At 44.3% G+C, this 13072-nt stretch overlaps 1 protein-coding gene across 2 annotated transcripts in view; it reads right to left on the bottom strand.

Moving 5' to 3' along the window:
• Socs7 (suppressor of cytokine signaling 7) overlaps positions 1-13072 on the bottom strand; it is a 37330-nt gene that overhangs the window by 16641 nt on the left and 7617 nt on the right. Inside the window, exons 2-7 of one of the 2 annotated variants that reach the window (XM_036194831.1) lie at positions 9943-10007; positions 7768-7872; positions 7206-7307; positions 6227-6357; positions 5581-5749; positions 2627-2755 (exon numbers count right to left, since the gene is read on the bottom strand). In XM_036194831.1, coding sequence (XP_036050724.1) covers positions 2627-2755; positions 5581-5749; positions 6227-6357; positions 7206-7307; positions 7768-7872; positions 9943-10007 — 701 coding nt within the window. The remainder of the gene's footprint in view (positions 1-2626; positions 2756-5580; positions 5750-6226; positions 6358-7205; positions 7308-7767; positions 7873-9942; positions 10008-13072) is intronic. The other variant, XM_036194832.1, reaches the window with a different exon arrangement.

Genomic DNA, 13072 nt, shown 5'->3' with positions numbered 1-13072 from the left:
GTTCAAGGTCTGCCTCAACTATATAGTCAGTCTGAGGTCAGTAAGGACTATAGGACACTGCCTAGGAGGCGGTGGGGGGTGGGATGGGAAGAAAAACAAAAGGAAAGTCTTAACTAACAATAATGAGGGAAGGGAAGTCGGTCGGTTGTGCAGGAGCTGACAGTGCTCAAGTTCTGCCCGTATAGTGTTCTCCTAAGAAGAGTGCTGTGGGTACCCCTCCTCCACCAAACATCCAAATGGATCAGTCTAGTCTTTGGATCCAATAATGACTTCACAGGAAATTCAGAGAGCCATATTGTAACCATGGAGTTACAATAGGTAAATTCCAGACAAACAATATTTTATTTAAAAATATTTGAGGCAGAGTCTCATTCTATGGTGAACTTGTTATATTTAAAAATCTGTCCCAGCAGGGTATGGCAGCATTCAGCTATAATTCCAGTACTTAGGAGGCTAAGGCAAGGGGATTGTCACAAGTTCAGGACTAGTCTGGGCTACATATTGAGTGCTGAGATCACAAGTTCATCTTCAGCTAGATAGTGTGCTTAAAGCCAGCCTGGGAAACATGAGACATACCTCCCAAAGCAAACACAGACAGACAGACAACTGAGAATGTGATTCTTCCATCACAGAGTTTGCCCAGCTTGCCCACGACCCTGGGTTCAGTTCACATCCTGAGTGCTAAGATTACAAGTTTGCCCACTACACTTAGTTTTATGCTGTGCTGGGACCTGGGCTTCATGAATGCTAGACAAGCAATCTACCAACTGAGTTAAATGCCCAGTTCCATTACCTAAAATTTTAATGGACTAATCAATTAGCTAACTTTGAGGTGGTTAAAAGAATTAAGAGATATTCAAACTAGAAACCTGACCTACCACTTAGTATACAACAGGCACTCAATAAATAGTAGCAAATACTATAAACTCTAGCCCACGTACAATGTTAGAAATCTCAGCTGCCATTTCTGAAGATCAAGCACATCTGTGGGATAAAAAGAGCTGTTCTGGTAGCACCTAAGAGTTCACCAAGTCTCTCAACAGTCTGCAAGCAGAGGCACTCCAGAGCAGTAAGACATCTTGCTGACACTGCCTACCTCACACAAGCAGAGCTCATTACCCCATCCCTGAAAATCACTCCTATGCTTGCAGGTTCTTCTCCCTTTGTTTTTCTCCCGTCCCTTCCTTAAGGCCATCAGCTGCCTGAGGGTAGTGACTGGCTTACTTTTTATACTGAGTTACAAATAAATGTTTGTTAAATAAATATCCATCATATCCACAAATGTTAAAAATTGCTAAGCAGAGTCAATCCTCAAGAATTCTAGCATTTTCCTTCAACTAAGAGAAATGCATGAGCCCCCATGGTGTTGGCAGCTCAGCACCAAATCCCAAATGAAGTGAGAATTAATACAGTTCACACGCTGTCGTGCCTTATTTAAATCACCAACATTATACAAACATCACTGTCACCTGGCCCAATCCTGTTCCTGAGGTTCTGCCCAAGGCTCCGCAGCAACTCCTACATTTCAGAGCCATTTCTTGGCACCCTGCTTAGGAAGTTAATTTGATTCAAAGTGAAAGCAAGAAGCTCTCATTTGAAGTTCTTCTTGTATCCTACAAATTCTTCACATCATCAATGTGCCTGATAGTTTTCTTTATCCAATGCTACAAACCAATTTCCTCTGCCTCCTCTGATAGACCAGGCAGGTACATTCTTGAATGAGCTGGTTGACTATGTGACCATACTGGTGAAGCCAAGAACAGGACAGTGCTCCCAAAAGGAGAGAAATCTTTGACTTTAACAAGAAGTAGGGATGTCAATATACCAAATAAAAACAACAACAACCCCACTTCTCTTCGTCAGTTAGTACAGTATAGACAAACCTGTAGCCGACATCTCATAAACAACTGAGCCCAGCCTCCTGGACTCACTCACACACTGACTTTCATTTTTTTTTTTTTTTTTTTTTTTTTTGAGACAGGGTTTCTCTGTGTAGTTTTGGTGCCTGTCCTGGATCTTGCTCTGTAGACCAGGCTGGCCTTGAACTCAGAGATCCTCCTGGCTCTGCCTCCCGAGTGCTGGAATTAAAGGTGTGTGCCACCAACGTCTGGCCACTCACTGCCTTTCTGTGAGCCCACTCTCACATCCCAGTCCCTGAGGAAGTGACATGAGAGATTGAGAGATGTCAATTTCTACTTCACAAGTGAGAGAGCCAAGACACCTGTAACAGCAGCAGCAAGAAGCCATCTTAATGTCAAATGGTACAAGATGCCTAGGTTTTCTTCTTCACATGGTCAGAGAAGTAGAAATCATTCTTCAGAACATTGTAAGATTAACATACAAGGGCTGGGATTATTCAGTGGACTCTGCAGGAAAAGGGGTTCCTACAATAGCCAGGACAAACAGTTTCAGCTGTGGCTTTTGTTTGGGGCTGGGACATTCTGGTAGAATACTATATCATAACCAAGTTAGGTTTAATAATTAATATAGCTAGCCTGAGGCAAGAGGACCATATGTTTAAGACCAGGTTGGGCAACACAGAACGCTCAAGACCAGCCTGAAATACACAGTAAGTCCCTGTCTCAAAAAAGCAACAACAATAATAATTACTATAATTACACTTTACCTGGCACCCTGGATCTCAAGAAATAGAGAAATTTCCCATTCTTGGAGTGCATGATGGCTCTCTTAATGAACTCTACCACAGACTGACAGCGGTCCTCAAACTTGGGATGGCACCATAAGCTGAAGGTTCCTGAAATGGAAAGGTGAAGAGTAAATCTACAAATGTTTTTGGTGGGTGTGGTAAGACATTCTCATCACCCCAGCACTCATGGGTCTAAGGCAGGAAGATCTGAGTTAAAGCCAGACCGGGATATAAGCAAAACTCTAAAAATCAAACAAACAAAGAACCTCAAATGATCTGAAAGGCTAGTGTGAACATTTTTTTTGTTTGTTTGTTTTGTTTTTGTTTTTATTTTCTGAGACAGAGGTCCGCCTGCCTCTGCCTCCCGAGTGCTGGAATTAAAGGCATGCGCCACCACCGCCTGGCCATTTTAATTTTTTAATAATTAAATTCTTCTTCTTTTTTATTGGTATTTCAAGATAGGGTTTCTCTTTTTAGCCCTGGCTGTCCTGGAACTCACAGAGATCCACCTGCCTCTGACTTCTGAGTCCTGGGATTAAAGGTACATGCCACTACACCCAGCCTAATAATTAAATTCTTAAATTTTTTAAAAATAAATTTTAGCTGGATGGTGGTGGCACATGCCTTTGACTCAGCACTTGGGAGGCAGAGCCAGGCAGATCTCTGTGAGTTCAAGGCTAGCTTGGTCTACAGAGCAATCCAGGACAGGCACTAAAGGAGAACCTGAATTCCTATGACTTAATACAAAAAGACCACATTCATGATAACGAGTCATTTCAGGGAACTGCAGAGCGGAGTCTTTGCAGTTACTCTTGTGGTATCACTGAAAATGAGGAGGGCATGTCCCACTGCCAACAGGTACCAGAAACAAAGCTTCTTTCTAACAATCTCATTATGTAAGAAGAAAGGACCTGTAACCAAGAAGTCACTGGAGTAGTACTTAGGAGAACTTTCACTTCCTCACCTATCATGAACCTAAAGATCAAGTTTCATCTACCATTGCCAGAGTCTAGACAATTATCAGTCCAATAGTTTTAACAAAGTATCTCATTCTAAAATACTTTATTTCATATTTGGTTTATCTGTCATTCTGCTTTTTTAGAACAGCAGAAAAATAGGCAGCAATGGCTTCTTACCAATTCCCATTTCCAACATTTATCTAATCTATGGCTTCTTCTTTTTTTTTTAAAGATCTATTTTTTTTTTCTTTCTTCTTTTTTCTGGAGCTAAGGACCAAACCCAGGGCCTTGTGCTTGTTAGGCAAGCACTCTACCACTGAGCTAAATCCCCAACCCTTAAAGATCTATTTTGTGTGTGTGTGTGTGTGTGTGTGTGTGTGTGTGTGTGTGTATGTGTGTGTATATGTGTGTGTGTGTGTGTGTGTGTGTGTGTGTGTGTGTGTGTATTCCTGTGTTCCATGTATGTAAGGGTGCCCATGGAGGCCAAAAGAAGGTATCAGATCCCTTGGAACTAGAGTTATGAAAGTTGTGGGCCACCTGACATGGATGTTGGGAACTGAACTCTGGTCCTCTGGAAGAGTAGTAGCAAATGCTCTTAACCACTGAGCCATCCTTCCTAATCTAATTAATGGTTGACTTTTTTGGGAGGGTGGGAATGGGAGAGTTTCAAAGCAGAGTTTCTCTGTGTAGCCTAAGCTGTTCTGGAACTCACTCTGTAGACCAGGTTGGCTTACATCTCACAGAGATTCGCCCATCTCTGCCTTCCGAGTGCTGGGATTAAAGCCATATGCCACCACCTCCTTGCAAATCATGGCTCTCCGCCCCCCCCCCCCCCCCCCCCCCCCCCGAGACAAGATTTCTCTGTGTAGCCTTGGCTGTCCTGGAACTTGCTCTGTAGACCAGGCAGGCCTTGATCTCAGAGATTCGCCTGCCTCTGCCTCCCAAGTGCTAGGAATAAAGACATGTACCACCACTGCCTAGCCAATTCATGGCTTCTTAAACTTTTTCTACATATGCTCTTTTTTCCCCCCTCTAAGAAATTTTACATGCAACTCAGGTGTCTACGTATTTAAAACAAGTATAAAGATAAAACATTTTTTGAAAATCGCAAAGATTTTCACTTTTCAAGACAGGATTTCTCTGTGTAACAGTCCTGGCTGTCCTGGAACTCACTCTGTAGAACAGGCTAGCCTGGAACTCAAAGATCTACTTGCCTCTGCCTCCTGAGTGCTGGGATTAAAGGTGTGTACCATCATGATCAGCCCAAGATTTAATTCTTTATATATAAAAATAGTAGCCTGGTAGTGGTGGCACACACCTTTAATCCCAGCACTCAGGAGGCAGAGGTAGGCAGATCTCTGAATTCTAAGCCAGCCTGTCTATATAGTAAGTTCTAGGATATCCAGGATTATGTAGAGAGATTGTCTTAAGAAAACAAAATAGTAACAATAAAAAAGAATTAAATCTTGGCTAAATGAGACTGCAGGATGTAGAACACTTTCAGCAATTTCTAGAGTTGACAGATATTTGAAGCTGGTCTTGTGCTATCTACCTACAATCTTAGCACTTAAGAAGCAGGGGCAAATCCAGTCTTGGTTATATGGTGAGTTCAGGGCAAGTCTAGGCCACATGAGATCCTATCTTCAAACAAACAGGCCTAGGGAAATGCTCAATGGCTAAACCACTTGCCACACAAGCATGAGGACCATAGAGTCCATGTAAAGATGGCGTGGTGTCACATGTCCATGTTTCCCAGAAGCACGGGCTGGAGGTAGGGTCTGGCGCCTAGCACTCCTATCAGGCCGCTCCTAACTGCTGGTAATCCCAGCCCCAGGAGACCTAATACCCTCTTTAGGTGGTCATACACATGTGCTCAGGCCCACACACTGATGAAAAGGAGGTCGGGAACTAACGCAGCAAAGGTGGGGAAAGGCAAGCTGGAGGAAGGGCCTTCTCCAGCAGCAGCACCCTCACCTCTGTAGTGCTCCATCCTAGTGTGATGGGTGACACCCTGTGATCGAAAGCTGAGGCTCAGGATGTAACGGGGATCAGAGCTGTCTCGTACCAGGAAAGAACCATCTGGCTTCCCTTTCAGCTTCATCTCTGCATCTTCCCAATTCATAGGACCCCAATACCAGCCACACTATAAAAGACAGGAAACAGTAAAGGAGTTAACAGAGAAATGCCAACATCTTGGGCCAATCTATCTTACCGGGGGAGATTATCTGAGAAGGTAAAAGCCATTATAACACTTGTGCCAACCACAGCAGTGAAAACCAGGCTCCTTACACTTCAGTCCTCCCGGTACCAGAAGACTAATCTACATTTTATTACCAATGGTCCTACAAGGACAAGAAGGAACTGGGTCACTTTACCTCCCAAAACCATCTTAGACTATTCCAAATACCTCTACAGTCCTCCTTCATTGGGTCTAACTTTTCCCCTCCAAATTTGGTTTTCTTACCTTTCCTATGGAGTGAACAAGAGCCTACTGTCTAGCCACTGTGACTAGAAGCATAGAAACTCCTCTTCCTCTAAAAACCGGAAGGACAGCCTAGGCATAGAGCTCAGGTGTGGAAGTAAAGGTGAGCTGCCAGCCCCTCAGGCATCACACACCCACCTTCTCCAGCTCTCGAAGGCTGGCTGCAAAGCTGCTTGAGTCGGGCCGGTAGAGGGGACACTGGAGGTGCTGAGAGGACTGGCTGTGCAGGGATTCTGGTGCTCTGATGGGAGCAATCCGGGGAAATGCATCTGCAGGGCAAGAGCGTGGAGACCACTTGTTTTAGCTACACTGCTCCTCTCATAGGCAGACTTCCCCCCCCCCCACAAAAATAAAACAAAAAGAGATGCTAACTGAAGAAGGACAAGGCATTAGACGCTAAGCTGGGGAGGGTGGAAGCCAAAGCAGTGGGAAAGAGCTGGATGGGCTGGAACAAAAAGCTGTGTGGGCTGGTGGAAGCTGTGAAGGATGGGTGGGGGCATTCAACCCCAGGAGAGCAGTAGGGAGCCGCTCCTCACTAACCTGACTAAGGTGACTACTTCAGGGGCTTCACCAGCCTAGTGCGATTCCAACTTCTCCCACCTCGAAGTGAAGTGCCGGTAAAGCAGCCTTGGGAATAGTGACTCGCTTACTTGCCCAGGGGCAGTAAAGATTTTGCCAGGCAAGTAGAAAAGCATGCTGATTTTATGCCTTGGGTACCGGAGGCTGGCAAAGCAGGTATGGGCTACTAAATGCTTGGTACTTATTTACAAGGCTGCAGTAAATACCAAAAAGCTCAGAAAAGAATACAGAACTCTGATAACCAGCAACACAGCCAACCTCTTCACTGAACTGACATCAAGGCAGTCTCTTAAGTAATATCTATTCAGAGATGCAAAACCGCCCCAGGAGCAGGGACCAAACATCCCAGTCTTTTATTTCTAAGAAAAATAAGATTTACTTCCAGAAAGAAACAGGTTTGGAAAAAAAAATTATTCTTTGGACTCATTTTCAAGTTCTAGTCTAGCTAAGGGGATAAAGATCTCCTAAACTGTAATTTCCATAACAGACTTCTCCCATCCTTCCATTCTTACAAGTCTTGCCTCTGAGCTAAGCTAACCTGGGGCGTGGGGTGGAGGAGGCGGAGGTAGGGGGAAAGACTGCAAGGAAGACCCCATCGGAGCCACAAGGACAGATGTAGGCAGCGTCCCACTGATATCATCTAGAAGAGAGAACAAAAGCAAGAGCTTCAGCAAACGAGCACACAACAGCATGAGAAGGCAGAGGAGGAGAGGGTGTCAGGCTGCCCTCTGGGGCAAGGTAGCCTGGCCTTCACTCGTCATCTTCATGAACCGAGGGCAAGTCATCCTACCTAGCTTTGCTTTGTTTAGAAACTGGGAAAGTCAGATACTCCTAAAATAGCTCAGTAGCAGCACACTGAGGGCAAGGGAGATGTGAACTGGTCAACACGTGGTGGACAGTAAATACTGCTGCACGCAGATAAAATGCCCCCCATTTACGTACCTACAGATATGGCAGAGGTGAAGAAAGGGATGGGGAATAATTGGGTCATCAATAGAAACCCAGAAACTCACTAATCTAGCTCCTGACAAAAGAACAAGTCCCTAGAGCTCACCCTCCCTCCAGGGCAGGACAGCTAAAGGGCAGGTCAGAGACTGTACCTAGGAGGCTGAGGCTTCTTCTCGGAGGAGGAGGGGGAGTTGGAGGGTGTGGAGAGGTCAGGCCCCGCTGAGAAATGTCCACATCCACAAGCGACACCGTCTCACCTGAGGGAGTCACACAAGCATGTTACAGAAGCCTCATGCTCAGAGCTGAGGCCGAGAGGAGAGAGCAACGAAGGGCAAGCAAAGGAGGCCAGAGGACTAGGGTCAAGGGTCCCAAAGCTTTGCGTCTGATGCTCTGCAGGGTGGAATTATCCCAGCCCCAGTCGGCTTAGAATCCAGTTGTTCTCGGGTTAGTGTGCTGGCTCAAAGGTTAAGGGGCTGGCTGCTCTCAAGTGGACCCGGATTGGCTTCTCCACACTCACATGGTGGCTCATAACCATCCTTATCTCCACTATCAGTGGATTCAGCGCCCTCTTCTGACTTCCACAAGCACCATGCCCACACATAGGACACACACCATACATGTAGACGGAACAACTTATATAATGCATAAAATAAGAAAAATAGGGATGGTATAATGGCTCAGGAGGCAAAGGGACTTGCTAACAAACCTGATAATATGAATTCAACCCCCAAGCCCTGCATGGTGGAAGAAAAGAACTGACTCCTTTTTCCTGTGTTGCCCTGGCTGTCCTCAAACTCACAGATATCACCTGCCTCTGCCTCCCCAGTGCTGGGATTAAAGGTGTGCACCACTACCACTGCCCCAGCAAGAACTGACTCTTGATAATTGTTCTGACTTCTACACTCGTGATATGGCACAGAATCAATAAATAAAATGTAAATAAAAAGAATAAAACAATAAAACCTAAAAATTTTCTTTTTAAATCCTATCATTCCAGGGTCAGAGATGGCTTGGGGGTTAAAAACACTGGCTGCTCCTCCAGAGGGCCAAGATTTGATTCTCAGCACTTGAACAACAAGCAGTACACGCCTGTCTGTAACTCAAGCTCAACGTTTCTGATGCCCTCTTATAGCCTCCACGACACCAGACACATAAATGGTACACAGACATACATGTATACAAAATAACCGTACATATAAAATAAACATTTTAGAAATAAAACTCTATACAGCTTTAATCCCAACACTCGGGAGGCAGAGGCAGGTGGATCTCCTAGTTTGAGGCCAGCCTGGTCTACAGGGTGAGTTCTAGGACAGCCAGGGCTACACAGAGAGACCCTGTCTCGAAAAACAAAACAAAACCAAAAAAAAAAAAAAAAAAAAAAAGGATTGGCACTGGCATTTTAAATCTAATTAATGTTTTTTGAGGTAGGGTCTCACTATATATGTAGCCCTGATTGGTCTGAACTCACAACATAGATCACACTGGCCTTGAACTTAGCAATCCTTCCTCTGCCTCCCATATGGTGGAATTACAGGAGTAGCTAGGTTTACAACATCCAACCAAAGACTATTTTTTAAAGGGCTTCTGAGTCACAACCAAGTAGGGCAGCTGGCATCTCAAGACTTGAGACAATATGAAAAAGACCTTTTTACAGCTTCTACTCAACCAGGAGCTTTATATAACTGACAGAACAGAAGGTCTCTCTCTCAAAAGTTCCCCTTAATATCAGATGGCATGGCAGTGACCCATTACCAAGAGGACATTCAACAATCTCCTTCTTTATAGCAACTGTGTTCCCTGCTGCAAGAGGACACACTTAAATTAGACACACTGAAGAACACTAACAGCTGCAAGAACTGCTAACCCCTAAAATGGTAGACAAAAGCTCACACAATCCCCTTTGCCCTAGTCTTTAAACTAGACCAGATGCTCATGGGTCATTTTTATTAGATAATCTATGAACTTCCTTCGAAGCTGGAACAGGAATTATGACTTCAAGAAAGTCTTTTATGCATTGCAAGCCTATAACTTTGTAATTCTTGCCTTTAATTTATATGTAATTACCCTTAACTTCGTAACTGCTAGGGCTACCCAATTACCAAGAAGCATCTTTACCTTCAAGCATCTGAAATCGAGGGCACACTCCATATGCCATAAAAACAGCCTCACCCCAAACCCAGGGGGCACAGAATGAAGGAATTACTGCAGACAGGCTGGAAGGTGCCTACAGCTCCCCCAGCAAGGCATGTGCAAGCATGTTCCCTGAGAGTCTCAGAACACTCCCACTCTCAATTATCAGAAAAAGAGAAAGACGTGATCCTTACCTGTGAACAAGGGGCTGAAGGAGACCGGAGAAAAGGCACTTTGAGTTCTTGTCAACCTGGGTTTCCTAGGAAGTAAGAAAGCACACAGAGAATAAAGGGGGAAAATGAACACATATGCACTTAAATCACTAACACTGGATTCCAGATGTCCTGAAATACAAAGCAAACCCTTTATTACAGATATGTTGGCAACACTTCCATAATAAACCCTAAAATTTAAAGGAAAATGAAATAAATTAAAGCAATTCCTTAAATAGATTTGGCTTCACCAGCCTAAAAAGCAATAGCAACACTTTTGGATCTTTCCATGCCCGGCACATTAAGACCAAGCACCTTGAGTGGTAACTACTAAGTCTATTTCACAAGGAAGGACATTGGATGCAGAGCTGATTTTCATGTGAAAGCCAAGCAGAAGGATTTAGGCCTGAGTAGTTGCCAGCTTGGAGTAACAGCTTTCCCTCTGGGCCTGACTCTAAGAGAAAAGGTTCCAAATGGAGTCAGCAAGCCAGGGAGCACATCCTGGCCTGAGAAGTGCACTAAAAGACACACTGCCATCAGTGAATACCTCTCTGCCCATGGCCCTGGGATATGAACCTAGGCCATGGATAACAGGGCTTTCTTGGGGAAGGGGTTCTGCCTGTACCCAAGTACACCCCCCCCCCCCCCCCCAGTCACACAGCTCTGCCTCTATTCTCCATCTTCGATTACTCACCAAGGTTCCAACTATACCTCCTTCAAGTAGCTTTTCAGCAAATAATGAAGAACAAGAGATGCCAACACAGACTTTCCAGGCACAGATGTGTTAGCCTTAAAACATTTTGTCATTCACTTCAAGATGACGGAGATTTTACTGAGGTGATACAAATAGGCTATGGGCTTATGAAAGGGGAGGGTAAGTTCTGATAAAGTCTAAAATCCCATCCTGGAATTGACTGACACTAGACATTAATTACACTTATAGCTTCACAATGCCTGACTCCAGGTGTCATGGCTGACTCACCCCCTAGACATACTGTGATACAAAGGATCAGATGGAAAGTAAACTCTAATTCTGCACTGCACCAGCAGAGAGAGAAAACACACAGAAAATAAGGGAGAGATGAACACCACACAAGTGTTTAAATCACTGAACTCTGCATTCCACATGTCCTGAGACACGAGGTAAACCCTTTATTACAGAAGAAAAGAAAATCTAAAATGAAGTCCTACTCAAAATTATTTGTTTTTAAGGGCAGTAGTGGTACACTCCTTTAATCTCAGCACTCGGGAGACAGAGGCAGGTGGATCTCTGTGAGTTTGAGGCCAGCCTGGACTACAAAGTGAGTTCCAGGACAGTCAAAAAAGAAAAAGAAAAACAAAACAAAAGCTTATTTGTTTTCAGGGCCAAGGTGTAGTCTAGTTGGTAAAGCACCTGCCTATCATGTACAATGCCCCAAATTCAACCCCAGTACCATCCCCCAAACAAAACAAAAGCATTTATATACCACATGTATATGGGTGGCCATTGAGGCCAGAAAAGAATATGGGACCCCTGAACTGCAGCTTTAGGCTCTATGAGATAATCTGGATGCTGGGAACTGAGTCTGATCCTCTGGAAGAGCAGTCAGTGCTCTTAACCCTCAAGCCATCTCTCCAGCCTCAAAACAAAAACAAAATGAAAACGTGTTTATGCTTCTTTTTTTGTTTTGTTTGAAACACAATCTCATGTAGCCCAGACTAGACTCTAACTCACTTAGTAGGTGAGGATGAGCTTGAACTCATGATTCCTCTGCCTCTATATCTAAAGTGCTGGGTCTACAGGTGCATGCCAGTATGCCCAGCTTTGCATTTTTGTTTCAACTTTTTCGATTTTAGATATTTTTTTTTTTAGATTTTTATTCATTTTAATTATGTAGAAAGAGCTCAGAACTGGAAATGGTGCTACATACTTAACAGTCCTAGCACTTGGGAAGCAGAAACAGGAGGACTGTCATAAGTTCAGGGGTTAGTTTGGGTTATATAACAAGACCATAGCTTTAGAACAGCAACAATAACAACAACAACAACAACAACGGCACACAACCTTTAGCACACCTTTAGTTCCAGCACTTGGGAAGCAGAGACAGGTCTCTATGAGTTCAAGCTAGCTTGGTCTATATAGTGAGTCCCAGAGCCAGCCAGGGCTACATAGACCCTGTCTCAAAGAAAGAAAGAGATGAAACATAGGCAGCTTCCTTCTCAGAGGTCTAATAATCCACACTTGAAACATCCACAGCCCACACAGGGACACGGCCACATAAAAACAAGCTACAAGCACACATGGTTTCCGTTTATAAAAGTTGCTCATGACTACAGCTTAGTTCCAGTAACCCAGAGGACAAGAACGGAAAGTTAATTCCACTGGACATGAACTTAAAGCAGCCAAGGGGCTTCCAAGCTGACTTTTATTTGGTAATTTGTGGGTATAACATTAAACTCAGCAAGCAGACACCCAAAGCACTGGCCTTTCAAAAGGTTCACACCTCAGCCAGTTGGCAGTTTGCCTCTTTTCAAAGGAAACTGCATCACTGTGCCATCTGCCCATGCTGGGGACGAGTCTCTTTAGTGCCAAGCTCTGAAGAACGGCAGTACCCAAATGCACACGTCTTGCAGAGGCCTCTCACTCCAGCTCATCTCCTCCCCCACCCCCGACATTTTGAAGAAAAATCATAGTTTCTAGAATCTAGGAAAAGAAAAACATCTGAATTTAAACCCAGGCAGAGCCATCTCAGAGGCTAGATGGTTTTTGCTGGCAAAGAAGGGTGGTTCATGGCTTGAAGCTGAAAGGTAAAAGATCTAAGAGGCTGAGAGGCTAATAATAAACGTGTGCTTCCTTCTCTCTTTGGGAGGATGCTACCTAACTAAAAACCCATTTTCTATCTCAAGGACCCTGTGAGCATTCTGATGGCAGTCTAATGAAAAGGCCAATCTAGAGGACTGAAAAAACAAAGCAAGGAAATGATTTCACACAAAACTAAGGATGGCAGTTCCCTGGGGGTTGGGAGGTGAGGGCCATAACGAGGAGAGCAACCCTTGAGTCTAGATAAAGTATGGATAATACTATACCTGTTGCTAAGCTTAATGAGTACCCGGGAACATATTTATTACTTTA

The sequence above is a fragment of the Onychomys torridus genome, chromosome 8, assembly GCF_903995425.1.
Source record: "Onychomys torridus chromosome 8, mOncTor1.1, whole genome shotgun sequence".
NCBI lineage: Eukaryota > Metazoa > Chordata > Mammalia > Rodentia > Cricetidae > Onychomys > Onychomys torridus.
This window is presented reverse-complemented; position numbering and strand designations above follow the sequence as displayed.